At 65.6% G+C, this 26984-nt stretch overlaps 3 protein-coding genes across 3 annotated transcripts in view; 2 read left to right on the top strand and 1 right to left on the bottom strand.

The window, feature by feature from the left end:
- The window catches only part of LOC116800120 (coiled-coil domain-containing protein 22-like), an 11802-nt gene extending 1149 nt beyond the window's left edge, over positions 1 to 10653 (top strand). Inside the window, 17 exon segments of the mRNA XM_032713699.1 lie at positions 46 to 91; positions 94 to 177; positions 270 to 328; positions 330 to 377; positions 472 to 538; positions 1363 to 1531; positions 2512 to 2749; positions 4070 to 4140; positions 4246 to 4360; positions 5393 to 5512; positions 6270 to 6386; positions 7110 to 7211; positions 8193 to 8300; positions 8555 to 8650; positions 9111 to 9170; positions 9258 to 9332; positions 10437 to 10653. Of these exon segments, the coding sequence (XP_032569590.1) occupies positions 46 to 91; positions 94 to 177; positions 270 to 328; positions 330 to 377; positions 472 to 538; positions 1363 to 1531; positions 2512 to 2749; positions 4070 to 4140; positions 4246 to 4360; positions 5393 to 5512; positions 6270 to 6386; positions 7110 to 7211; positions 8193 to 8300; positions 8555 to 8650; positions 9111 to 9170; positions 9258 to 9332; positions 10437 to 10550 (1689 nt within the window). The 3' untranslated portion in view covers positions 10551 to 10653.
- A 319-nt stretch (positions 10654 to 10972) lies between these two features.
- Positions 10973 to 26655, bottom strand: LOC116800153 (forkhead box protein P3-like). Its single transcript, XM_032713766.1, is given in 12 exon segments — positions 10973 to 11100; positions 11881 to 12002; positions 13671 to 13772; positions 15044 to 15108; positions 15207 to 15339; positions 16551 to 16604; positions 18551 to 18626; positions 18713 to 18750; positions 18752 to 18831; positions 18907 to 18997; positions 19148 to 19229; positions 26471 to 26655. Coding segments are annotated over 12 exon segments (957 nt in total). The 5' UTR covers positions 26545 to 26655; the 3' UTR covers positions 10973 to 11060.
- On the top strand, positions 24448 to 26005 carry LOC116800167 (proline-rich receptor-like protein kinase PERK4). Its single transcript, XM_032713784.1, has 4 exons — positions 24448 to 24476; positions 24740 to 24790; positions 24903 to 24958; positions 25073 to 26005. The coding sequence occupies exons 2-4, from the start codon at positions 24757 to 24759 to the stop codon at positions 25502 to 25504; spliced, it is 522 nt and encodes a 173-aa protein (XP_032569675.1). The 5' UTR covers positions 24448 to 24476; positions 24740 to 24756; the 3' UTR covers positions 25505 to 26005.
- Positions 26656 to 26984: the final 329 nt, after the last annotated feature.

The following is a 26984-nucleotide window of genomic DNA, read 5'->3' as shown; positions in this document are numbered from 1 at the left end:
CCCCGACGTTTTGGGGTGCCCCCCAACGCGGCTGTGCCCCCCCAGGAGCTGGGATTTGGGGGGGACGTGGGGTACCAGACCTTCCTGTACAGCTCGAGCACGACACGCGGCGCCTGCTCCTCTTCCTGGTGGAGAAGCTGCCGCGGGACGAGGGCGAGCGCGGGGCCGAGCCCCCCGGTGAGCGCCCGGGGGGGTCTGGGGGGTCCCCGGGGGGTCTGGGGAGGGTTTGAGGGGGTCTGACCCCCCCCTTTGTCCCTTTGCCCCCCCAGGGAAATCGGGGGCTCTGCTCCGAGCCATCGGCGCCCGGATCCGGGAGCAGTTGGGGACCCCCCTGGGTGCCCCCCCAGTGCCGGACCCCCCGACTGCAGCGGCTGCAGGTGTGTGGGGAGGGGGGTCCCGACCCCCCCTGAGCTGGGGGGGGCTCCCCTCTCCATTGGGGGCGGGTAATTACCGTTAATTAACCCTGCCCAGGGCACCGGGCGCCTCCACCCGTTCAGGACCTGTCCCCTGGTGCTGCCCCAGAGCGGGGGGGGCCCGGGTAAGAACGGGGGGGGTTTGGGGGGGCCTTATTTGCCCCACGGGGGGGGACCCCTATGTAAGAACTGGAGTAGGACTTGGGGGGTGTGGGGGTTCCTTATTTACCCCACAGGGGGGGACCCCCGGGTAAGAACCAGGGGGGTTTTGGGGGAGTCTGAGGGGGTCCTTATTTGCCCCACGGGGGGGCCTCAGGTAAGAACCAGGGGGGATTTGGGGTGTTGGGGGTCCTTATTTGCCCCACAGGGGAGACCCTCATCTAAGAGCTGGGGGGATTTGGGGTGTTGTGGAGGGTCCTTATTTGCCCCACGGGGGGGGCCCCGGGTAAGAACCAGGGGGAATTTGGGGAGTTTGGGGGGGTCCTTATTTGCCCCACAGGGGGACCCCCATCTAAGAGCTGGGGGGGATTTGGGGTGTTGGGGGGTCCTTATTTGCCCCACAGGGGGGTCCTGGGTAAGAACTGGGGGAGGACTTGGGGGGTCTGGGAGGGTCCTTTTTTGTCTCAAACTGGGGACCCCCAGGTAAGAGCTGGGGGGGATTTGGGGGGTCCTTATTTGCCCCATGGGGGGGCCCTGGGTAAGAGCTGGGGGGGATTTGGGGTGTTGGGGGGTCCTTATTTGCCCCACAGGGGTACCCCAGGTGAGAACTGGGGGAGGACTTGGGGGGGTCCTTATTTGCCCCATGAGGGACCCCCAGGTAAGAGCTGGGGGGGATTTGGGGGAGCCTGGGGGGTCCTCGTTGCCCCTGGGTGAGGTTTGAGGGGAGGATCTGGGGGGGTGGCCCCTTGTTTTGGGGGGTCCCTGCGCTCACCCCCCGCTGTCCCCCCAGAGCTGCAGGAGTATTTTGGGGGGGTGGCCCCCCCGGTGCCAGCGCAGCCCCCCCAGCCCCACGGGACCCCCCCGGCCCTGCTGGAGACCCACCAGGCCCAGCTCAGCGCCCGCCACGACCGCGAGGCAGAGTGGGGGGCCCCGGCCTGGGCTCCCCCCTCACCCCCCAGGTGAGACCCGGGGGGATCCCCAACATTTGGGGGGGCTCTGGGGGGTCCTCCCCCCTCACCCCCCAGGTGAGACCCGGGGGGATCCCCAACATTTTGGGGGGGCTCTGGGGGGTCCTCCCCCCTCACCCTCCAGGTGAGACCCGGGGGGATCCCCAACACTTGGGGGGCTCTGGGGGGTCCTCCCTTCTCTCAGTCCCAGGAGTTTGAGGGGGGGGACCCCCTTTTTCACCCTCTGTGGAATGGGCGGGGCTGTTTTGGGGGTCCCTGTGTGTCTGACCCCTGTTTTGGGACATTTGGGGGCTATTTGGGGTCCCTGAGTGTCTGACTCCCCTTTTGGGTGTTTTGGGGTCTGTTTTTGGGGTCTCTGTGTGTCTGACCCCCCTTTTGGGACATTTGGGGTCTGTTTTGGGGTCTCTGTGTGTCTGACCCCTTTTTGGGTGTTTTGGGGTCTCTGTGTGTCTGACCCCCTCCCCCATTTTCAGTGTTTTGAGGGTCTCTGCAGATCTGACCCCCTTTTTAAGTGTTTTGAGGTCTGTTTTTGGGGGTCCCTGAGTGTCTGACCTCCCATTTTGGGTGTTTTGGGGGCTGTTTTTGGGGTCCCTGTGTGTCTGACCTCCCCCATTTTGGGACATTTGGGGGCTATTTTGGGGTCCCTGTGTGTCTGACTCCTCCATTTTGGGACGTTTTGGGAGTCTCTGTGTGTCTGACCCCCCTTTTGGGTGTTTTGGGGTCTGTTTTGGGGGGTCCCTCTGTGTCTGACCCCTTTTGTGGGTGTTTTGGGGTCTGTTTTTGGGGGGTCCCTGCAGGTCTGACCCCCCTTTGGGTGTTTTTGGGGGTCCCTGTGTGTCTGACCCCCCCCCTTTTGGATGATTTGGGGTCCATTTTTGGGCTCTGACCCCCCGTTGGATGATTTGGGGTTCATTTTTGGGCTCTGACCCCCTGTTTCGGGTGATTTGGGCTCTGACCCCTTTTCCCCCCAGGATTTCGTGGGTCGGAAGCGGCTCCCGGGTTCGGCTCCGGGCTCTGGAGCCCCTGAGGCAGCTCTGCCCCCCCCGGGACCCCCCCCGGGACCCCCCCCGGGGCCCCCCCTGGACCCCTCCTGGCTCCGGGAGGCCTTTGGGGCCGGGGGGGGGTCCCGAGGGTCCCGGGGGGGGTCCCGGGGGGGCCCTGCCCAAGGGGTCCCGGTTCACCCGCACCCAGCACCTCACCCGGCAGCAGGTGGGGCTGGGGGGGTTGGGGGGTTTGGGGGGCTGGGGGGGGGGGTTGGGGGATGTTTTGGGGTCTGGGGATGTTTGAGGGGGGCTGGGGATTGTTTTGGGGGGCTGGGGGATGTTGGGGGGCAGGAGGGTATTTGGGGGGGCTGGAGGGGGTGGGGGGGGCAGAGGGAGTTGGGGGGATTTGGGGGGGCTGGGGAGGGTTTGGGGGAGCTGAGGGTGTTTGAGGGGGGCTGGGGGTTGTTTTGGGGGGCTGGGGGGTATTTGGGGGCCTGGGGGTTGTTTGGGGGGGCTGGGGGTTGTTTTGGGGTCTGGGGGATGTTTGAGGGAGGCTGGGGGATGTTGGGGGGGCTGGGGGATGTTGGGGGGGCTGGGGGGTATTTGGGGGGGCTGGGGGGATTGGGGGAAGGGGGTGTTTTGGGGGGATCTGGGTGTGGTTTTGGGGGGCTGGGGGGTATTTGGGGGGGCTGAGGGTTGTTTGGGGGGGTTGAGGGGTATTTTGGGGGGGCTGGGGGATGTTGGGGGGCTGGGGGTATTTGGGGGGCTGGGGGTTGTTTTGGGGGTTCGGGGGGTTCGGGGGGGCTGGAATTTGGGTTTGGGGCTGTCGGGGGGGGCTGAAGGTTGGATGGGGGGGCAGAGGGTTGTTTTTTTTGGGGCTGGGGGTTGTTGTGGGAGGGTGGAGGTTGTTTTGAGGGGTTGGTTTCGGGGGCCCGGGGGGTGGTTTTGAGGGGCTGGAGGTTGGTTTTTGGGGTTGGTTTTTGGATGTTTTGAGGGGCTGTTTGGTTTTTAGGGTGGTTTTTGGGGTTGGTTTCTGGGGTTGGTTTTTGGGGTTGGTTTCTGGGGTGTTTTTGAGGGGCCGTGGGTTGGTTTTTGGGGGTGTTGGTTTTTGGGGTGTTTTTGAGGGGCTGGAGGTTGGTTTTTGGGGTGTTTTTTTGGGTTTGGTTTTTGGATGTTTTTGAAGGACTGGTTGTTTTTTAGGGTGGTTTTTGGGGTTGGTTTCTGGGGTGTTTTTGAGGGGCTGGTTGGTTTTTGGGGTGTTTTTGGGGGGCCGGAGGTTGGTTTTTGGGGTTGGTTTTGGGGTTGGTTTTTGGGGTGGTTTTGAGGGGCTGGAGGTTGGTTTTGGGGTGTTTTTGAGGGGCTGGTTGTTTTTTAGGGTGGTTTCTGGGGTTGGTTTTTGGGGTGGTTTTTGGGGTGGTTTTTGGGGTGGTTTTTAGGGTGTTTTTGAGGGGCTGGGGGTTGATTTCGGGGGCCCTACGAGGGGCTGGGGGTTCCTTTGGCCCCCTCCCCGCCCCCCAGGCTCTGAACTGCCCGGGGTCCCCCCCAGGACCCCCAGACCCTCCTGCAGCAGCTCCCTGCGGTCACCGAGACCCCTCAGCCACCCCCGGGCCCCGAGGAGGTGAGGGGGAGGTGGGGGGTCACTCCCCTGCCCCCACTGACGCTCTGGGGGGGTCGTGTCCCCCCCAGCCCCACGTTCACCCCCCGTTTGCCCCCCCAGGCCCCGGGGGAGCCCCCCCCCAGCGAAGAGGCCGCCCTGGAGGCCGCCCTGGCCCGGCTGGAGGCCGAGATCGAGGGCACCCGGGGGCAGCTCCGGGCGGCCCAGCTCGGCCTGGCCCAGGTGGGCACGGGGGGATCTGGGGGGTTTGGGGAGCCCTGACAGCCCCCCCCCTTGTCCAGGCAGGGGCTGAGGTGCAGCAGGGCCAGGGGGGTGTTTTTGGGGTGTTTTGGGGTGCCCTGACCCCCCCATGCAGGCAGAGGCCGAGGTGCAGCAGGGCCAGGGGGACTCTGGGGGGGCACAGGGGGGGTTTGGGGTGTGTGGGTGGTTTTGGGGTGCCCTGACCCCCCCTGTGCCCAGGCAGAGGCCGACGTGCAGCAGGGCCGGGGGGGGTTGAGGTGGTTTTGGGGGGGTTTTGGGGTGCCCTGACCCCCCTGTACAGGCCGAGGTGCAGCAGGGTCAGGGGGCACAGGGGGGGTTTTGGGGTGTGTGGGGGGGTTTGGGGTGTGTGGGGGTTTTGGGGTGTATAGGGGGGTTTTAGGGTGCCCTGACCCCCTTGTGGAGGCCGAGGTGCAGCAGGGCCAGGGGGTCTCTGGGGGGGTTTTGGGGTTTGTGTGAGGTTTTGGGGTGCCCTGACCCCCCCATGCAGGCAAAGGCTGAGGTACAGCAGGGCCGGGGAGGCTCTGGGGGGGGGTTGGGGGGTGTTTTTGGGGGGGTTTTAGGGTGCCCTGACCCCCCTGTGCAGGCAGAGGTGCAGCAGGGCCAGGGAGACTCGGGGGGGGGGGGGGGGGGGCACAGGGGAGGTTTTGGGGTGTGGGTGGGTGTTTTGGGGTGCCCTGACCCCTCTGTGCAGGCAGAGGCCAAAGTGTAGCAGGGCTGGGGGGCACAGAGGGGTTTTGGGGTGTGTGGGGGGGGTTGGGTGTGGGGGGGGTGTTTTGGGGTGCCCTGACCCCCCTGTGCAGGCAGAGGTGCAGCAGGGTCAGGGGGCATAGGGGGGGTTTTGGGGTGTGTGGGGGGTTTGGGGTGCCCTGACCCCCCCATGCAGGCAGAGGCCGAGGTGCAGCAGGGTCAGGGGGCACAGGGGGGGTTTTGGGGTGTGTGGGGGGGGTTTGGGGTGTGTGTGAGGTTTTGGGGTGCCCTGACCCCCCTGTGCAGGCAGAGGCCGAGGTGCAGCAGGGCCGGGGGGCTCTGGGGGGCCGTGAGGACGAGCTGAGGGTCAAGGCCAGGGCTGTGGAGCTGCTCCCGGACGCCCAGAACAACATGGCCAAGCTGCAGGTGAGGGGGGTCCTGGGGGGAGGTTTGGGGGCTCAAGGGGGGCAGGGGGAGCTTTGGGGGCTCAGGGGGGTAGTTTGGGGTCACGGTGGGTGGGGGGAGGGGGTTCAGGGGGGCAGCTCAGGTACAGAACTGCCCCAGTGATGGGGCAGGGGGAGGGAGGGGCTCAGTCTGGGGGTGCTGGGGGGGGGGCAGTTTTGGGGGAGGGGTGTCATTTGGGGGATCCCTGCCAGGCCCCAGCCCTGGGGGGTCGGTTTGGGGGTTCATTTTGGGGCTCTGGGGGTTCATTTGGGGATTCATTCTGAGGGTTCGGGGGTTCACTGTGGGGTCCCTGCCATGCCCAGCTGGGGGTGGAGTTGAGCAGCCCCAGGGGGTCAGTTTAGGGGTTCATTTGAGGGGATTGGGGGTTCATTGTGGGGGTCTGGGGGTTCATTGTGGGGTCCCTACCGTTCCCAGCCAGTGGTGGAGTTGAGCAGCTCTAGGGGGTCAGTTTGGGGGTCATTTTGGGGTCTGGGGGGTTCATTTTGGGGTCTGGGGGTTTGTTTTGGGTTCTGGGGGTTTGTTTTGGGGTCCCTGCCATGCCCAGCTGGTGGTGGAGTCGAGCAGCCCCAGGGGGTCAGTTTGGGGGTTCATTTTGGGGTCTGGGGGTTCATTTTGGGGTCTGGGGTGTTCATTTTGGGGTCTGGGGGGTTCATTTTGGGGTCTGGGGTGTTCATTTTGGGGTCTGGGGGGTTCATTTTGGGGTCTGTCCCATGCCCAGCTGGTGGTGGAGTCGAGCAGCCGCCGTATCGTGAGCCTGGCGGGGCAGTGGGAGCGGCACCGGGGGCCCCTCCTGGCCCAGTTCCGGCAGCTCCGAGCCCTCCGGGACTCTGCCCAGGTAACGGGGGGGGTCCCGGGGGTCGGGGGGGTCCCAGGGGTCGGGGGGTCCCGGGGGTCCCGAATTCCCCTCCCTGGGCACGGTTGGGGGACCCTGGGGCTCTCCCTGCTGGGTCTGGGGGCTCTGGAATTGTCTTTCTGGTGCGTTTGGGGTGCCCAGACTCTCAAATGTGGGGTTTGGGGGTCCCCGGGTCTCTTCCTGGTGGGTTTTGGGGTCCCTTGGAGTCCATTCCCTGTAGGTTTTGGGGTCCCAGCTCTCTCCTTGGTGGGTTTTGGGGTCCCTCAGTGTCCATTCTCTGGAGGTTTTGGGGTCTCTCCCTGGCCCTTTCTGGGCTCCCTGCAGTCCCTCCCGGGTGGGTTTGGGATCCCCTTCCCGATGATTTCTGGACTCTCAGGTTCCCTCTCGGGGACTTTGTGATCTCTGCTCCCCCCTGCCCGTTGGGTTTGGGGGTCTCACGGTGCCCCGTGGTGACTCTGGGGGTGCCCCGTGGTGATTTGGGGGTACCCTGACCCCGCTGTGCCCCCTGCTCTGTGGTGAGTGTGGGGGTGCCCCGTGGTGATTTGGGGGTGCCCCGTGGTGACTCTGGGGGTGCCCCGTGGTGATTTGGGGGTGCCCCGTGGTGACTCTGGGGGTGCCCCGTGGTGATTTGGGGGTGCCCCGTGGTGACTCTGGGGGTGCCCCGTGGTGATTTGGGGGTGCCCTGGCCCCGCTGTGCCCCCCCAGCGCGAGTCCTCGCTCCGCCTGGCCCAGACCCGGGCGCTGCTCCAGCGCAGCCGCGCGGCCGCCGAGGAGGCCCGGAGGAAAGAGACCCTGCACGCCCAGCTGGTGGGGCTGGGGGGCTTTGGGGGGGCTTTGGGGGGCTCAGGGGGGCTCTGAGGGGTCACTGGGAGGTTTGGGAGTCACTGAGGGGGAACCTTGAGGTGTTTTGGGGTGGCTTAGGGTGGGAATCTGAGGAGTTTTTGGGGGAAGGCTCTGGGGAGTTTGGGGGGGTCACCCCGAGGTGTTTTGGGGGGCTCGGGCTCAGGGGGGTCTCACTGGGGGGGTTGAAGGGTCACTGAGGGGACCCTGAGGCATTTTTTGGGGGGGGGGAGCTCAGGAGGGTTTTGGGGGGCTGGGGAGGGTTCAGGGGTCTCTGGTGGGTTGTGGGAGGCTCGGGTGGGTTTGGGGGATTTGGTGGGGTTTGGTGGCTCAGGGGGGGCTCTGAGTTGTTTGGGGGGCTCTGGGGGTCTCTGGGTTGTTCTTGGAGCTCGTGGGGGTCTCTGTGTTGTTCTTGGGGCTCAGGGGGGGCTCTGGGGGTCTCTGGGTTGTTTGGGGGGCTCAGGGGGTCTCTGGGTTGCTCTAGGGCTCGGGGGGCTCTGGGTTGTTCTGGGGTTCTCTGGGATGTTCTGGGGGCTCGGGGGGGGCTCAGGGGGGCTCTGGGATGTTCTGGGGGCTCGGGGAGGGCTCGGGGGGTCTCTGGGTTGCTCTGGGGGCTCGGGAGGGTCTCTGGGTTGCTCCGGGGGTCTCTGGATTGTTCTGGGGGCTCAGGGAGGGCTCTGGGGGTATCTGGGGCTCAGAGGGTCTCTGGGTTGTTTTGGGGGTCTGTGGGTTGCTCTGGGGGCTCAGGGGGTCTCTGGGTGGTCTCAGGGGGTCTCTGGGTTGTTCTGTGGGCTCAGGGGGGTCTCTGGATTGCTGTGGGGGTCTCAGGGGGGTCTCAGGGGCTCTCTGGGGGCTCAGGGGGGTCTCTGGGTTGCTCTGGGAGCTCAGGGGGGTCTCAGGGGGGTCTCAGAGGGTCTGTGCCCCCCTGACTCCCCCCCTGCCCCCCAGGTGGCCGAGCTGGAGGCGCTGCCCCGGGACGTGTCGCGGGCCGTGTACACCCAGCGCATCCTGGAGATCGTGGGCAACATCCGCAAGCAGAAGGAGGAGATCGGCAAGGTGGGGGCTGGGGGGGGTCCCGGGGGGGCCACGGGGGGCTGGGGGGGGGTCTGACCCTTGGGGGGGGCAGGGGGAGAGCTCGGGGGGGGGTTCAGGGCAGCCTGGAGGGGGGTTGGGGGGTCGGGGGGTGTTTGGTTCCATGGGAGGTGTCGGGGGGGGTTGGGGGGCTGTTTGGGGGGGGGACCTCTGGGTGCACCCCCAGCCCGGGGAGGGGTTTTGGGGGTCCTGATGACCCCCCCGGGTCCCCCCCCCAGATCCTGGAGGACACTCGGGCGCTGCAGAAGGAGATCAACGCCCTGGGGGGGAAACTGGAGAGAACCTTCAGCGTCACCGACGAGCTGCTCTTCAAGGTGGGGGCACTGGGGGGGCACTGGGGGGGCACCCGGGGGTGGGGGGGGTCACAGAAGGATTTTAGGGGGTTTGGGGCACCCCCTCTGTGGGATGACCCCAGAGGAGGGAGGGTTGGGGCGCTGGGACCCCCTGAATTATCCCACGTGCCCTTCAAATTGTACCCCCCCAAACTGTCCCTGTGCCCCCCCCAAACTGTCCCTGTGCCCCCCCCCAAACTGTCCCCATGTCCCTCCAAACTGTTCCCCCCCCAAACTGTCCCTGTGCCCCCCCACAACTGTCCCTGTGCCCCCCCCAAACTGTCCCTGTGCCCCCCCCCAAACTGTCCCTTTGCTTCCCCAAACTGTTCCCCCCCCAAACCCTCCCTGTGCCCCCCCAAACTGTCCCTGTGCCCCCCCAAACCCTCCCTGTGCCCCCCCAAACTGTCCCTGTGCCCCCCCAAACCCTCCCTGTGCCCCCCAGGACGCCAAGAGGGACGAGGTGGTGAGAAAAGCCTACAAGTACCTGGCGGCCCTGCACGAGGTGAGGGGGGGCCTGGGGGGCCTGGGGGGGGCACTGGGGGGGGGCAGGAGTTTGGGGGGATCCCAAAACCCCCCCTTTTTGCCCCAGAACTGTGCCCAGCTGATCCGGACCATCGAGGACACCGGGACCATCCAGAGGGAGATCCGGGACCTGGAGGAGCAGGTGGGGCTGGGGGGGGATTTGGGGGCTCAGGGTGGATCTGGGGGCTCAGGGTGTATTTGGGGGCTCAGGGTGTATTTGGGGGGCTCAGGGTGTATTTGGGGGGTCGGGGGGGTATTTGGGGGGGTCAGGGTGTATTTGGGGGGGTCAGGGGGGTATTTGGGGGGGTCAGGGTGTATTTGGGGGGGTCAGGGTGTATTTGGGGGGTCAGGGGGGGTATTTGGGGGCTCAGGGTGTATTTGGGGCGCTCAGGGGGTGTATTTGGGGTGGGGCAGGAGTTTGGGGAGCTCTGGGTGCCCCCCCCAGCCCTCCTGGGTTTTAACTGATCTCTTTTGTCTCCCCCTCTGTCTTTGTGCCCCTCGTAATTTTTATCCTCCCATTTCCCCCCCCGTATTTACCCCTCATTTTTAATCCATTTTTACCCCCATTTCCCCCTTATTTTTACCCCATTTCCACTCTTCCATTCCCTATTTTTACCCCCCTCATTTTTACCCCTCATTTCCCCTTCTACTTTTACCCTCCCCCATTTTCACCCCTCCATTCCCTCCCTATTTTTACTCCCCCATTTTCACCCATTTCCTCCCTATTTTTACCTCCCCCATTTTTACCCCGTTTCCCTATTTGTCCCTATTTTTACCCCCCATTTTCACCCCTCCATTCCCCCCCTTATTTTTACCCCCCTATTTTCACCCCCCTTTCCCCCTTATTTTCACCCCCCATTTTCACCCCTCCATTCCCTCTCTATTTTCACCCCCCATTTCCCCCCTTATTTTTACTCCCCATTTTTACTCCATTTCCCTATTTTCCCTATTTTTATCCCCCCATTTTTACCCCCATTTCCCCCCTTATTTTTACCCCCCGATTTTTACCCTGTTTCCCTCTTTTCCCCTATTTTCCCCTATTTTTACCCCCCAATTTTTACCGTTTCCCTCTTTTCCCCTATTCCCCCCCCATTTTTACTCCATTTCCCTATTTTCCCTATTTTTACCCCCCATTTTTACCCCCATTTCCCCCCCGATTTTTACCCCGTTTCCCTCTTTTCCCCTATTCCCCCCCCACTTTTACCCCCTTTCCCTATTTTTCCTTATTCCCCCCCATTCCCCCCAGATCGAGGGGGAGACGAGCTCCCAGCCCCCCGCCAGCCTGGAGCGGATCCTCAGCGACTGCCGCGCGCTGCGCGAGGAGAACGCGCTGCTGGCGGCCCGGGCGCGCCACGCCTGAGCCCACACACCCCAAAAACAGCCCAAAACAGCCCAAAACACCCAAAAACACCCCAAAACACCCCCAAAACACCCCCAAAACACCCCAAAACACCCCAAAAACACCCCAAAACACCCCAAAAACACCCCAAAACACCCCAAAACACCCCCAAAACACCCCAAAACCACCCCAAAAACACCCCAAAACCACCCCCAAAACACCCCAAAAACACCCCAAAAACAACACCAAAAACACCCCCCCAATTCCCCCCGGGGTTCAATAAATCAGAGCAGAGTTTGGGGCTCTCCTGTTCCTTTGGAGTTTTGGGGTCTCCTGTTCCTTTGGAGTTTTGGGGTCTCCTGTTCCTTTGGGGGGTTTTGGGGTCTCCTGTTTCTTTGGAGTTTTGGGCTCTCCTGTTCCTTTGGAGGTTTTTGGGGTCTCCTGTTCCTTTGGGGTTTTGGGGTCTCACGTTCCTCTTGGGGGGCTTTGGGGGACCCCCCCATGCCCCTCCCGGATGTTTGGGGTCCCCCCTCAGCGCCGTGGGGGCACAAAGCACTTGAGGTCACAGTCCCTGTGGGGGAAGGGGGGTTACAGGGTTGTTATGGGGGGGGTTTAGGGGGGTGGATGAGCCCCCCCGGGGGTTGGGGTTCCCGGGGTGGTTTTGGGGTGCCCGGGGGTCGGGTTTGGGGGCACTTGGAGGGTTTTGGGGGTACCTGGGTGTGTTTTGGGGGTACCTAGGAGGGTTTTGGGGTCATCCAGGAAGGTTTTGGGGTACCTGGGTGTGTTTTGGTGGTACCTTTGGGGGTTTGGGGGTACCTGGGTGTGTTTTGGGGGTACCTAGGAGGGTTTTGGGGTACCTGGGTGTGTTTTGGTGGTACCTTTGGGGGTTTGGGGGTACCTGGGTGTGTTTTGGGGGTACCTGGGAAAGCTTTGGGGGTGCCCAGGGAGGGTTTGGGGTACCTGGCTGTGTTTTGGAGGTACCCAAGGAGGTTTTGGGGTACCTGTGTGTGTTTTGGGGGTACCCAGAAAGGTTCTGGGGGTACCTGGGTGTGTTTTGGGGACACCTTTGGGGGTTTGGGGGTACCTGGGTGTATTTGGGGGTACCTGGGAAAGCTTTAGGGGTGCCCAGGGAGGGTTTGGGGGTACCTGGGTGTGCTTTGGAGGTACCTGGCTGTGTTTTGGGGGTACCTGTGTGTGTTTTGGGTGTGCCCAGGGAGGTTTTGGGGACACCTTGGGGGTTTTTGGGGTGCCCCGGGGGGGTCTGGGGTACCTGGCTGTGTTTGTGGGTACCTGGCTGTGTTTTGGGGACATCTTGGGGGTTTTTGGGGACACCTTGGGGTTTTTGGGGTACCTGGGGTAGCGCTGGCCCCGTTTCCTGCGGAACTCGGCCTCGTCCACCGTCCACACGGCTCCTCTGGCCGCCTCCACCCGCACGAAGCACTTGTGCAGGCTCAGGTTGTGCCTCACGGCGTTCTGGGACACCCCAAAAACGGGGGGGCACCCCAAAATCAGGGGGGGCACCTCAGCATCGGGGGGGACACCCCAAAAACAGGGGGCACCCCAACATCGGGGGGGAACCCCAAAAATGGGGGGACACCTCAACATTGGGGGGACACCTCAATATCGGGGGGGCACCCCAAAAACGGGGGGACACCTCAACATTGAGGGGACACCCCAAAAACGGGGGGACACCCCAACATCGGGGGGGACACCCCAAAAACGGGGGGGCACCTCAACATCGGGGGGGACACCCCAATATCGGGGGGACACCTCAACGTCGGGAGGGGCACCCCAAAATCGGGGGGGGACACCCCAACATCAGGGGAACACCCCAAAAACGGGGGGGACACCTCAATCTCGGGGGGGAAACCCCAACATCGGGGGGGGCACCACAACATCCGGGGGGGACACCCCAAAATCAGGGGGCACCCCAAAAACAGGGGGGGAACCCCAAAAACGGGGAGGAACCCCAAAAACGGGGGGGACACCCCAACACTGGGGGGGCGGGACTGGGGGGATGGACCCCCCCCTCGTGCCCCCCCGGGGGGGTTTGGGGGCGTCTGGGGAGGGCTGAGGGGTTTGGAGGGGGTTGGGGAGGGGGTTGGGGTTTGGAGGGGTTTTTTGGGGAGGTCTAAGGGGTGTGGAGGGGGTTTTTGGGGAGGGTTGAGGGGTTTGGAGGGGTTTGGGGAGGGGGGTTCAGGTTTGGAGGGGGTTTGGAGAGGGCTGAGGGGTTTGGAGGGGGTTTTTGGGAGGTGGTTTGGGGTTTTTGGGGTTTGGAAGGGTTTGGAGGGGGTTTGGGGAGGTGGGTTGGGGTTTGGAGGGGGCTTTTTGGGGAGGGGGTTTGGGGTTTGGAGGGGTTTTTGGGGAGGGCTGAGGGGTTTGGAGGGGTTTTTGGGGAGGGCTGAGGGGTTTGGAGGGGTTTTTTGGGGAGGGGGTTTGGGGTTTGGAGGGGTTTTTTGGGGAGGGGGTTTGGGGTTTGGAGGGGTTTTTTTGGGGAGGGGGTTTGAGGTTTGAAGGGGGTTTTTGGGGAGGGGGGTCGGGGTTTCTGGGCCGTTGTGGAGGGGAGGGGGTTTGGGGCGGTGCTGGGAGGATTTGGGGTGCGAGGGGGGATTTGGGGGTTCAGGGGGGACTCCTGGGGGTGTTTGGGGGTCCCAGTGTCTGTTATGGGGTCCCAGGGTGTGTTCTGGGGGGTGTGGGGATGGTCCCAGGCTGTGTTTTGGGGTCTGGGATGGACTGGTTTGGGGTTCGGGGGGGTCCCAGAGTGTGTTTTGGGGGATCCTGGGGTTTGTTTTGGGGTCCTGGGGGGGGTCTCAGGGTTTGTTTTTGGGGTGTTTTTGGGGTCCCACCTTCCACATCCTCGTGTTGTGCTGGAAGAAGCCAGGGGTGTTTTGGGGGGTGTTGGGGTGTTTTGGGGGTCCCGGAAGATGTTTTTGGGGGTGTTTTGGGTGGTTTTGGGGTGTTTGGGGTGTTTTTGGGGTCCCACCTTCCATGTCCGGGTGTTGTGCCAGAAGAACCAAGGGGTGTTTTTGGGGTATGTTGGGGTGTGTTTTGGGGTCCCAGGGGATGTTTTGGGGTGTTTGGGGTGTTTTGGGGTCCCGGGGGGTATTTTTTGGGGTGTTAGGGGTGTTTTTGGGGTCCCACCTTCCATGTCCGGGTGTTGTGCCGGAAGAACCCAAAATGGCGGCTGAACCAGTGGTAAATCTCCGCCAGGGGGCGCTGCCGCTGCGGGGCCTCCAGGATCGCCTGGGGGATAATTAATGGGGATAATTAATGGGGATAAATAATGGGGATAATTAATGGGGATAAATAATGGGGATAATTAATGGGGATAATGGGGGATAATTAATGAGGATAATGGGGATAATGGGGATAATGGGGGATAATGGGGGATAATGGGAACAGTGGGGACAATGGGGATAATGGGGGATAATGGGGATAATGGGGAATAATGGGGATAATGGGGGATAATGGGGATAATGGGGATAATGGGGATAATGGGGATAATGGGGAATAATGGGGATAATGGGGGATAATGGGGATAATGGGGGATAATGGGGGATAATGGGGGATAATGGGAACAGTGGGGATAATGGGGATAATGGGGAATAATGGGGATAATGGGGGATAATGGGAATAATGGGGGATAATGGGGATAATGGGGATAATGGGGGATAATGGGGGATAATGGGGACAATGAGGACAATGGGGGGATAATGGGGTGACAATGGGGACAATGGGAACAATGGGGGACAATGGGGTGACGATGGGAACAATGGGAGGACAATGGGGACAATGGGAGGACAATTGGGACAATGGAGGGATAATTGGGACAATGGGGACAATGGGGACAATAAGGACAAGGGAGACAATGGGGGGACATTGGGGACAATGGGGGGACAATGGGGGTTTAGGACAATGGGGACAATGGGGGGACAATGGGGGATTGGGGACAATGGGGACAGTGGGGATATTGGGGAAAGGGAGGACACTGGGGACATGGGGGACATTGGGGGGGTCCAGGGGGTTTTAGGGGGATGGGGAGGGCCTGGGGAGGGGTGTGGGGGAGGTTCTGGGGGAATTTGGGGGTCCCGGGGGGCACTGACCCAGTGGATGAGGGTAGCAGACGTGTAGGGGGGGTTGGGGGTCCCGAGGGGGTTTTGGGAGGGGGGGTTGGGGGGCACTGACCCATCGGATGAGCGTGGCAAAGGTGTGGGGGGGTCCCAGGGTGTTTTTGGGGGTCCCAGGGGGGTTTGGGGGCACTGACCCATCGGAGGAGCGTGGTGTAGGTGTAGAGGGGATTTGGGGGGTCCCAGGGGGGTTTGGGGGGGTTTGGGGGCACTGACCCATCGGATGAGCGTGGCGTAGGTGTAGGGGGGTTTTGGGGGGGGGTCCCAGGGGGGTTTGGTGGTCCCAGGGGGGTTTGGGGGCACTGACCCATCAGATGAGCGTGGCATAGGTGTAGGGGGGGCTTGGGAGGTTTTTGGGGGTCCCAGGGGGGTTTGGGGGGCACTGACCCATCGGATGAGCGTGGCGTAGGTGTAGGGGGGCCGGGCGGTGCTGAGCCGATAATACTCCAGTTCTGGGGGGTCAGGGGGGGTCAGTGGGGACCTGGCCCCTCCCCCAGTTACCTGGGGGGTCTCCCCCCCCCCCCCGCAGCCCCCCAAACCCGGGGCTCACCTGGGCAGAGCCCCCCGTGCTCCCAGGGGTGCCCGGGGGGGGTCAGCGGCATCTCGGGGTCCCCCCCTGCCTCGGGGGGGGCCGGGGGGCCCCAAATTGGGGGGGGCCCAGCCTGGCCCTTCCCGGGGGGGCCCTAGAGGGGGGGGGAGCACAGAGGTGAGGGGGGGATCACACCGGGGGGGGCTCAGCCCCCCGCCCCTCTTTGGGGGGTGTGTGTCCCCCCCCATTTTGGGATGTCCCAGCCCCCCATCCTGTTTTGGGGTGCCTCAGGACCCCCCCTCCCATTTTGTGGTGTCCCAGCCCCAGTTTTGGGGTGTCCCCCCACCTTTGGGATGTCCCCCCCTGTTTTGGGGTGTCTCCTCCTCGTTTTGGGATGTTCCCACCCAGTTTTGGGATGTCCCAGCCCCAGTTTTGGGGTGTCCCCCCCAGTTTTGAGGTGTCCCCCTCCCCAGTTTTGGGATGTCCCTCCCAATTTTGGGATGTCCCCCCCTGTTTTGGAGTGTCCCCCCCTGTTTTGGGGTGTCCCCTCCTCGTTTTAGGATGTCCCCCCCAGTTTTGGGTTGTCCTGGCCCCAATTCTGGGATGTCCTCCCCTTTGCTGGGGTGTCCCTCCCCCAGTTTTGGGGTGTGCCCCCACCTTTGGGATGTCCCCCCCCATTTCGGGGTGTCCCAGGCCCAGTTTTGGGGTGTCCCCTCCCATTTTGGGATATCCCAGCCCCAGTTTTGGGGTGTCCCCCCACCTTTGGGGTGTCCCCTCCCCATTTTGGGATATCCCAGCCCCAATTTTGGGATGTTACCCCCCATTTTGGGATAACCCCCCCCCGTTTTGAGGTGTCCCCCCACCTTTGGGCTGTCCCCTCCCCCATTTTGGGGTGCCCCCCCCCCCGTTTTGGTATGTCCCAGCCCCAGTTTTGGGATGTCCCCCCCCAGTTTTGAGGTGTCCCCTCCCCATTTTGGGATATTCCAGCCCCAGTTCTGGGGTGTCCCCCCACATTTTGGGGTGTCCCCCCCAGTTTTGGGTTATCCCAGCCCCAATTCTGGGATGTCCTCCCCTTTGTTGGGGTGTCCCTCCCCCAGTTTTGGGGTGTCCCAGCCCCAGTTTTGGGGTGTCCCCCCCCACATTTTGGGGTGTCCCCCCCAGTTTTGTGATGTCCCAGCCCCAGTTTCGGGGTGTCCCCCCCCACTTTTGGGCTGTCCCCCCCCAGTTTTGGGGTGCCCCCCCCCGTTTTGCGGTGTCCCCCCCAGTTTTGTGATGTCCCAGCCCCAGTTTTGTGATGTCCCAGCCCCAGTTTCGGGGTGTCCCCCCCCAGTTTTGGGGTGTCCCCCCAGTTTTGGGGTGTCTTACCCTCCTCAGCAGCTGTGCCTGCAGCAGCCCCAGGCGGTGCCGCTCCCGGGCCAGCTGGGGGGGCACGGGGGGGGAGGGGGTCATGGGGGGGCACACACAGGGTTTGGGGGGGGCACACACAGGGTTTGGGGGCACACACAGGGTTTGGGGGGCACACAGGGTTTGGGGGGGGCACACACAGGGTTTGGGGGGCACACAGGGTTTGGGGGGGGCACACACAGGGTTTGGGGGGGGCACACACAGGGTTTGGGGGGCACAGGGGGGGTTTGGGGGGTCACAGGGGGGGCACACAGGGTATGGGGTGCACAGGTTTGGGGGGTCACACAGAGGGTTTGGGGGCAGCACACAGGGTTTGGGGGGCACAGGTTTGGGGGGGCAGGGTGGGGCTGCAGAAGGGGTTTGGAGGGGTAGAGGTTTGGGGGGCACGGGGGGGATGCAGGTTTGGGGGGTACAGGTTTGGGGGGCACACACAGGGTTCAGGGGGGGCACACACAGGTTTTGGGGGCACAGGTTTGGGGGGGCACACAGAGGGTTTGGGGGGCACAGGCTTGGGGGGGCGGGGGGGGCTGCAGAAGAGGTTTGGGGGGCACGGGGGGGATGCAGGTTTGGGGGGAATTTGGGGCTGTGATGGGCTGGGGGTGTCCGGGGGGGGCAGGGGCAGGACACAGGTTTGGGGGCACAGGGATGTGGTTTGGGGGGCTCTGTGGGGGGCAGAGGTTTGAGGGGGTAGGGGAAGGACACGGTTTGGGGGCCTAAGGCTGGGGGGGGGACACGGGGGGCTCGGGGGAGGGAGTTGTGCTTTTGGGGGGCCCCGGGAGTCTCGGGGCCGGGGGGATCCCCGGTCACTTGTGGGGGGGTTGGGGCAAGATCTGGGGTGTTCAGGGTGGAGTTTGGGGTGTTCAGGGTGGGGTTTGCGGGGGCTCAGGGGGGGTTGGAATGTTTAGGATGGAATTTGGGGTGTTCAGGGTGGGATCTGCGGGGGCTTGGGGGAGTTTGGGGGTGTTCAGGGTGGGGTTTGGGGGCGCTCACGGGGGGTTTGGGGTGTTCAGGGTGGGATCTGTGGGGGCTCAGGGGCGTTTGGAGTGTTTAGGATGGAATTTGGGGTGTTCAGGATGGAATTTGGGGTGTTCAGGATGGGATCTGGGGTGTTCAGGGTGGGATCTGGGGGGGCTTGGGGGAGTTTGGGGTGTTCAGGGTGGGATTTGGGGTGTTCAGGATGGAATTTGGGGTGTTCAGGGTGGGGTTTGGGGAGGCTCAGGGGTGCTCAGAGTGGGATCTGGGGGGTCCCGGGGGGGTTGTGGTGTTCAGGGTAGATCTGGGGTGTTCAGGGTGGGGTTTGGGGTGTTCAGGGTGGAATTTGGGGTATTCAGGATAGGATCTGGGGGGGCTCAGGGTGGGATTTAGGGTGTTCAGGGTGGGATTTGGGGGGGCTCAGGGCGGGTTTGGGGTGTTCAGGATGGAATGTGGGGTGTTCAGGATGAAATTTGGGGTGTTTAGAGTCAGATTTGGGGTGTTCAGGGTGAGATCTGGGGACGTTAGGGGGGTTTTGGGGTGTTCAGGGTGGGATTTGGGGTGTTCAGGGTGGAATTTGGGGTGTTTAGGGTCAGATTTGGGGTGTTCAGGGTGGGATTTGGGGTGTTCAGGGTGGGATCTGGGGTGTTCAGAGTGGAATTTGGGGTGTTTAGGGTCAGATTTGGGGTGTTCAGGGTGGGATCTGGGGGGGCTTGGGGGGGTTTGGGCGGGCTCAGTGTGGGATTTGGGGTGATCTGGGGGGGCTCGGGGGCTTTGGGGTGTTCAGGGTGGGATCTGAGGGGTCTCAAGGGGGGACTCAGGGTGGGATCTGGGGGGGCTCAGGGTGGGATCTGGGGGGTTCCAGGGGGGTTTGGGGGGTCTCGGGGGGGGGGTTGGGGGGTCTCAGGGTGGGATCTGGGGGGCTCCAGGGGGGTTTGGGGGGTCTCAGATGGGATCTGGGGTCCCGGGGGGGTTTGGGGTCCCCCCACCTGCTGCTCCAGCTCCTGGATCCTCTCCAGCTGCCGCAGACACTGCGCCACCTCCCCGGGCTCGCACCGGGGGGCCCTGGGGGGGAGTTTGGGGGGGGGGGGTGAGAACCGGGGGTCAACCCCCCCCCGCCCCCCAAGGCCCCCCCGAGCCCCCCCACTCACCTGGGGGGCTGCGCGGCCCCGGGGGGCGGCGGGGGGGGGGTCGCTGCCGGCGGGGGAGGGCGAAGGGTCCCGGTCCCGGCCGGGGGGGTCTTTGGGACCCCACTCGAACCCGGGGAGACCTGCAGGAGTTTTGGGGGGGTTATAAAGGATGGGGAGGGGGCACAGAAGGGGGGGGGCGGCTCCGGGGGTCTCACCGTGTGCCGGGGGGAGCCGCGGCCGCATCACCAACACCCCGGGGTGGGGCACGTGCAGCAGGGGGGGGCACGACCCCCCCTCGGGCGGCACCTGCGGGGGGGCAGAGGGTGAACCCCCCCATCCTGACACACCCCCCAGACCCCCCAAACTGAGGGTCCCTGTGTGGGTTTTGGGGGGGCAGAAGGTGAACCCCCCCATCCTGACACACCCCCCAGACCCCCCCAGACCGGGGGTCCCCACCTGTGTGCGCCGGGGGGGCCCCCCCTCCACGCGGGTCAGCACCGTGGGCCGGTCCTGGGGGGGGCGGGGGGGGCGGCGCTGCCTGGGGAAGGGGGGGGAGGGGGGGATCGGGGGAGTGAGACCCCCCTGACCCCGGGGGGGGAATTTGAGGGGGGGATTGGGGGAGTGAGACCCCCCTGACCCCGGGGGGGGGTTTGAGAGGAGGATTGGGGGAGTGAGACCCCCCTGACCCCGGGGGGGGGGTTTGAGGGGGGTATTGGGGCAGTGAGACCCCCCTGACCCCCCCCCGGGCGTGGGACACGCGTGTGCCACGTGTGTGCCAGGCCTGACACGTGTCCCAGGCGGGCCCCGCGGCACGGGGAGCCCCCCACCCCCGGCCCAGTTCAGCCCTGGGACCCCCTCAGTGCTCCCAGTATGAGCTGAGCCCTCCCCCCTCCTCCACTGGCCCCCCCTGCCCCAAACACGGGCACCCTGGGGAGATCCCAGTCCACCCCAGTGCCCCCCAGTGCCCCCCAGTCCACCCCAGTGCCCCCCAGTGCCCCACAGTCCACCCCAGTGCCCCCCAGTCCCTCTCCCCACCTCCCCAGTCCATCCCAGTGTCTCCCCAGTCCATCCCAGTGCCTTCCCAGCCCACCCCAATTCCTCCCAGTTACCCTCCCAGCCCTTTCCAGTTTCCCCCAGTAAGCCGCAGCCTCTCCCAGTCCATTCCAGTCCCCCCCCAGACCCTCCCAGCCTCCCCCTTTTCCCCACCCAGTGCTCCTCCAGTCCCCCCCGGCAGTCCCCAGTCCATCCCAGTCCATCCCAGTCCCCACCCAGTGCCTCCCACTGCTCCCAGATTCCCTCCCAGTCCCACCCAGTATCAATCCTGTCCCACCCAGCAACACGCCAGTGCCCTCCCAGTGCTCCCAGTCCCTCCCAGTGCCCTCCCATGTGCTCCCAGTGCCCCCCAGTGCCCCCAGTGCCTCCAGTCCTTCCCAGTGCTCCCAGTGCCCCCCAGTGCCCTCCAGTGCTCCCAGTGCTCCCAGTGCCCCCCAGTGCCTCCAGTCCCTCCCAGTGCTCCCAGTGCCCCCAGTGCCTCCAGTCCCTCCCAGTGCTCCCAATGCTCCCCAGTCCCTCCCAGTGCCCCCCAGTGCTCCCAGTGCTCCCTAGTGCCCCCCAGTCCCTCCCAGTGCCTCCCAGTGCCCCCCAGTGCTCCCAGTGTTCCTCAGTGTTCCCAGTGCTCCCAGTGCCCCCCAGTCCCTCCCAGTGCTCCCAGTCCCTCCCAGTGCTCCCAGTGCCCCCCAGTCCCTCCCAGTGCTCCCAGTGCCCCAGTGCCCCTCAGTCCCTCCCAGTCCCTCCCAGTGCCCCCCAGTGCTCCCAGTGCCCCCAGTCCCTCCCAGTGCTCCCCAGTCCCTCCCAGTGCCCCCCAGTGCTCCCAGTCCCTCCCAGTGCTCCCAGTCCCTCCCAGTGCTCCCAGTGCCCCCAGTCCCTCCCAGTGCTCCCCAGTCCCTCCCAGTGCTCCCAGTGCCCCCCAGTCCCTCCCAGTCCCCCCCAGTGCCCCCAGTGCCCCCCAGTGCCCCCAGTCCCCCCCAGTGCTCCCAGTTCCCCGGCTCACGGGTCCCGGGTCCCTGCCATGGCTCTGGGCCACCCCCGGTGCCTCCTCCCCCCATTTATAGCCGGGAAGCCCCACCCCTGGGTCACGGGGGGGAGGGGGGATTGGGATGGGCCCCCCCAGACCCAAATGGGCCCCCCGGGGACAGCGACAGCCCCGGGGGGGGCACAGACACCCCAAAACACGGAGAAATGCCCCAAAAGGGCCGGGAGAGGCCCCGGGACGGGCGGGAGGAGAAAGGTCAAAACGCAGAGAAATGGCCCAAAATGGGCACGTGGAGACACCCAAAATTATCATGGAGAGACCCCAAAACACGGGGAAATACCCCAAAACCACCGGGCAGAAACACCCCAAACTATGGTGGAGAAACACCCCAAAACACGGGGAAATACCCCAAAACCACTGGGCAGAAACTCCCCAAACTATGGTGGAGAGACACCCCAAAACACAGCAAAATACCCCAAAAACCACTGGGCAGAAACACCCCAAATTATGGTAGAGAGACCCCAAAACACAGCAAAATACCCCAAAACCACGGGGCAGAAACACCCCAAACTATCATGGAGAGACACCTCAAAATACGGGGAAATACCCCAAAACCACCGGGCAGAAACTCCCCAAACTATGGTGGAGAGACACCCCAAAATGTGTGAACGTGCCCCAAACCAGTCGGGCAGAGACCCCCCCAAAATAACCAGGGAGGAACTTCCCAAAACCTGCAGAAACGCCCCAAAAAGGGATGGATGGTCACCCCCTGAATTATCCAAGCAGAGACACCCCAAAACACAGGGAAATACCCCAAAATGGCCCCACAGACCCCCCAGACCAGCCGGGCTGAGATGCCCCAAAATGCCAAGAAATGTCGTGAAACGACTGAGCAGAAACAGCCCCTGGAGAGACACCCCAAAACGAGGCAAAACACCCCAAAATGGCTGGACAGAGACACCCCAAAATGAGGCAAAATGCCCCAAAATGGCTGGACAGAGACACCCCAAGATGAGGCAAAACGCCCCAAAACATCCGGGCAGAGACACCCTAAAATGGCCACGAAGAGCCACCTCAAAATGCAGAGAAATGCCCCAAAATCTGAAGGAAATGGCCCAAAAGCCCAGGCAGAGACGGCCCAAAACAGTCAGGCAAAAACACCTGAAAAGGCAGAAAAACTCCCCAAAACGGCCACGGAGAAAGACCCAAAATTGACCAGGGTGAGACGCCCCAAAATGAGGAGAAACGTCCCCAAAACGAGGAGAAATGTCCCCAAAACGAGGAGAAATACCCCAAAACAGCTGGGCAGAAACCCCCCAAAAATGGAAGAACCCCCCCAAACCGAGGCCCCTGAACCCTTTGGAGGACCCCAAAAGCGGGGGGGGGGCCCATCCCCCACCCCCCCGGCCCAAACTCGCCAAAACTCCCCGAAAGGCCCCGAAATTACGCCGTCGGAAAAAGCGGCTCAAAGGGCCCCCGAAAAACCGGGAAATGGCCCCGAACGGCCCCAAAAAACTGCTCAGAAAGGGCAAAACCCCCAGACAAACCCCCCCCCCCCCGCACCCTCCTATTTTGGGGGGGGCTTTTTCCACCCGCAGGCCCCGAGTTTTGCCCTTTTTCCACCGAAACGGCCCCGAAAGCCGCCGGGTTAATGTCACTTTTTGATGCTTTCCCAGCCCCGAATTCGCCGGGTTTTACCCCAGAGCGGCTCCGGGGGTGGCGCCCACGACCCCTCCCCACTTTTGGGGGGACTCCCCCCCCTCCCTCGGGACTTCCCCGGCTCGAAGCGACCGAAACTTGCCCAGAACCGGCAGGAAATGGGGGGGGGGGAGGTTTTTGGGGGGGGGGTTGGAGCAGACGCGGCCACCTCGGTCCTCTGCACCCCCCCCAAATCGACCCCCCCTCCCCACGGGGGACCCCCCGCCCCCGCCCCTGTGCCCGCGGGTGGGGCCCCCCCTGTGGGGATCCCCGACCCCTCCCTCGTGCCTCGTGTTGGGGTTCGGCCCCCCCGGAGCCCCCCCGCCCCAAATCCCGCTCACCGGCTGCACCCCGAGTGCTGCCCGCCCTGGCACCCCGCTTTTTATGCCCCCCGTGATGTCAGAGACCCCTCCCACACCTGGGGGGGGTCCTGGGGGCCCCCCCAAAATCCTTCCACCCCCTCCCCGTGGGGGGGGGGCACCGGCACCGCCCCAAACTTTCACTTGTTTGCGAGAGGATGTTGAGGCTCCTTTTGGGGGGGGGGGGGCCCAAAGGGACTCCCCGTGTCCCCCCCGGGGGGGGTGCAGCCCCTGACCTTTGACCTCCCGCCCAAGGCCCCACGGGGGATCCCAAATCTCCAGGACCCCCCAACCAACCCTCAGCTGTTGGGGGGACCCAGGGCCCCCCCGACCCCCCCCCGACCCCCACCATCCCTCCGAGGGCCGCAGACATCGGGGGGGGCCCCTCTTTGCCCCCCCGCGGCCCTCAGGACCCCCGAGAGCGGAGGGGGTGGGTCTTTACCGCCCCCTCCCAAAGCCCCTCCCCCGCCGGGTTCCCCGGTCCAAAGGACCCCCAACCTCCCCCGAGGGACCCCCAGCTCGGGGGGCGGGGCCCGCGGGATCCCCGGAGCTCCCGTTCACCTCCGGGACCCCCCAAAACACCCCCGGGGGGACTTAAGAATCGGGGGGGGACGACCCACGTTTCACGCCCCCCACCCCGGAGACCCCCAGCTCGCGACCCCACCCGGACCCCACCCATCCCCTCAGGCCCCGCCCCGGCCCTCTGCCGTGGCCCCGCCCATTCACCAGCCAACGCCCCATTCCGTCGGGCTCCGCCCCCTCGCAACGGCCCCGCCCCCCACACCGCATTGACCCCGCCCATTCACCTAGACCCCGCCCTCGTAGACCCCGCCCCTCCGTCGTGGCCCCACTTATTCCCGGGCCAGGCCCCGCCCTCCGCCATGGCCCCGCCCATTCCCGGGCCAGACTCCACCCCTCCGCCTTGGCCCCGCCCATTCTCCGGGCCAGGCCCCGCCCCTCCGCAGTGCCCCCGCCCATTCCCGGGCCAGGCCCCGCCCCTCCGTCGTGGCCCCACTTATTCCCGGGCCAGGCCCCGCCCTCCGCCATGGCCCCGCCCATTCCCGGGCCAGACTCCACCCCTCCGCCTTGGCCCCGCCCATTCTCCGGGCCAGGCCCCGCCCCTCCGCAGTGCCCCCGCCCATTCCCGGGCCAGGCCCCGCCCCTCCGCCATGGCCACGCCCATTCTCCGGGCAGGCCCCGCCCCTCCGCCATGGCCCGTGCTCCCGCCTCCGCCCCGGCTCCCCCCCCCTGGCCGGACTCCCGGCGTGCCCCGCGCGGGGGGGGCCCCTCCCCGCCCCCCCCGCGCCCCGGGACCCCCCCCCCGGCCCCCCGGGACCCCCCCTCCGGCCTCCCGGGACCCCCCGGCCCCGCCCGCCTCGCCCCTCCCGCCGCTCCCCTTCCTGGCGGAGGACCCCGCGCCGCCCCCCCCGGGGGTCCCCGAGCCCCCCCCCGGGCCCCCCCTCGGGCTGGGGGACCCCGCAGGCCCCGCGCCCCCCGGCCCCGGGGGGGGGTCCCGGCGGGTCCTGTTCGCCGACGCGCTGGGGCTGCCCCTGACCCGCCTGCGCCAGTACCGGCCCTGGGACCCCCGCGGCAGGGGGGGGGCGCGCGGGGGGGGCCCCCCCGCGGGAGGGGAGGGGGGCGCGGGGGGGGAGCCGCCCCCCCTCCTCGGGAGCTGGATGAGGCCTGGGAAGGGCAGGTAAGAGATGGGGGGGGGGTAAATCTGCATGAGGGACCCCCCCCAACAATGGGGTCAAGCCCCCCCCCCCAGCATGAGCCCCCCGAAATTGGGGGGGGGGGGCTGTGGCGCGTGTCTGGCCCCCCCCTCCCCCGGCCCCCCCTCGGTCCCCGAATGTGGGTCACACTCTTGGGGGGGGAGCAGATCCTCCACCCCCCCTCCCTAATTTGGGGGGTGCTGGGTCCTCCTGTGACCCCCCCCCCCAACTCGTGTCCCCCCAAAAGGCCGCAGGAGGCGGAGGATGCGCAGCCCCCCCCCCCCCGAGCCCGGCACAGGTACGGATCGCCCTCCTCGTTTTAGGGGTCCCCCCCGTTTTGGGCACCCCCCCAATTTTAGGGGTGTCCCCCCCCCATTTTGGGGGTCCCTCACTCCTCTTCCCCCTCCCAGAGCCTGACCCTTCCCCAACGCCCCCCCCGGACGCGGAGTCACCGCCCCCGGCACAGGTGAGCCAACTCCCCCCCCCTCCCCAAATTTGGGGTGCCCCCCCCAGCACGGGGGTCCCCCCACCCCGTGGCACCCCGAAGGAAGGGGGGGTCTCCAAACTGTGTCCCCCCCAGGCCGCCGAGGACGAGGCGGTGGCTCGGGAGCTGGAGCAGCTCTACCTGTCCCACCTGCGCCGGCTGCGGGGGGGGGGCGACCCCGGCGACAGCGACCCCCCCCCGCGGAACGGGGGGGGCCCCCCTCTCCCCGAGCGGGCCCCCAACACGTCGCTGGCCCAGGAGATGGCCCTGCGCTACGAGGGGGGGGGTCGCTGCAGCCCCCCGGTGCTGCTGGGCAGGGGGGGGGGCCGGCTGGAGGGGGCGCTGGTGGTGCCCGCGCGGCCCCCCCGGGGCAGGGGGGGCGCGGGTGGGTTGGGGGGGGCCCTGCGGGGCTGCGGGGTGGTCCTGGCCTTGGCCGTGCTGGTGCCCGTGGCCTGGGGGGGGGACGGGGGGGGTCCCACGGCCGCGCTGGCCCTGGGGCTGTACCTGGCGCTGGCCTGGCTCACGTGAGGGGGGGGGTGTCCCCAAATTGTCACTGCCCCCCCCCGAAAAAAACTGTCACCACCCAAAGTCTCACTCGCACCCCCCGTTTCACCCCTGAGAAAGTGGGACACCCCCCCCCCAAATGGGTCTGGGAGGGGAGGGAGGGGTGAGTTGTGGTGTGGGCACCCCCAGATTGCCCCCTCCGGGGTTGGGGGGGGGGCTCCATCACTGCGTGGGACCCCCCGGGTTTTGGGGTGCCCCTGTGTACATACAGCCATGGAACGATGGTGGCCCCGAGTTGTTGTCGTGGGGGGCCTCGGGGGGGCTTTGGGGGAGGGGAGGGTTGTCTGTCCCCGTTCTGGGAGGGGGGCTGGTTTCACACACACCCCCCCCATCGCTGTCGCAGCCGTTTCCTGCCCCGGGAAAGGTCCCAGCAAAGGTCACGGGGCCCGTGGGTGACAAACAGACCCCCCCGGGGTGGGGAGGGGACTCTGGCACCCGGCTGGGGAGGGGGGGGAGTCACCTTCGTGTGTGTCGTGGGAGCTGTGTCGTGACAGAGGGGGCTGTGTGTCCAGGTGGGGGAGCTGGGGGGTCCTGAGAGGAATCTGGGGGGGTCAGGAGGATGTGGGGGAATGATAACAATCCTGGGGGGGGGGGTCCTGCACCCCATGGCTGCAGCTGGGGCGGTGCTGAGCCCCCTTGGAAGAACTGGGAGGGTCCTGAGCCCCCTTGGAGGCAGTTGGGGGGTATCAGACCCTCTGCAGTCACTGCGGGTGGGGGGTCCAGGCTCCTCAGGTGACATCGACCTCACCTGGGCTCACTGTGGGGGGGTCCAGGCTCCTCGGGTGACCTCGAGGGGGTCTCACCTCACCTGGGCTCACTGTGGGGGGGGTCCAGGCTCCTCGGGTGACCTCGAGGGGGTCTCACCTCACCTGGGCTCACTGTGGGGGGGGTCCAGGCTCCTCGGGTGACCTCGAGGGGGTCTCACCTCACCTGGGCTCACCAGGGGCCGGTCCAGGCTCCTCGGGTGACATTGGGAGGGTGAGTCCCAGCTCCTCAGGACTCATTAAGGGTGTGGGTCCCGGCCCACCTGGACTCAACTGCGGGGGGTCCCGGCTCACTTGGGGTCACTGTGGGGTGTGTCCCGGCCCCTCAGGTGACATCGAGGGGGGTCCCGGCCCCTCAATCCCCTCAGGGGGGCGGTGGGCGTGGCCTGCCCCTCACGGGGTGGGCGTGGCCTGCCCCCTCAGGGCGGGGCGTTCGCGCTACCCGCACGTGCGCTCCCCGCTCTGCGCATGCGCGCAACCCCCCGCCCCTCCCTTTCCCGGGCTTCCCCGAGCCCGCCAAAGCCGAGCGTTCCCATTGGCCGTGGCCTTCCCGCCCTGCGCGCGTGACGCCCGTCGCCACGGCAACCCGGCCAGTGACGGGGGGGGCAGCGCGCACGCGCGGGGTGGGCGGGGCTCTCACGGCGGCGCGCGCGCTTTTTCTTCTCTTCCCCTCCCCCCCC

Source organism: Chiroxiphia lanceolata, chromosome 31 (assembly GCF_009829145.1).
Source record: "Chiroxiphia lanceolata isolate bChiLan1 chromosome 31, bChiLan1.pri, whole genome shotgun sequence".
NCBI lineage: Eukaryota > Metazoa > Chordata > Aves > Passeriformes > Pipridae > Chiroxiphia > Chiroxiphia lanceolata.
This window is presented reverse-complemented; position numbering and strand designations above follow the sequence as displayed.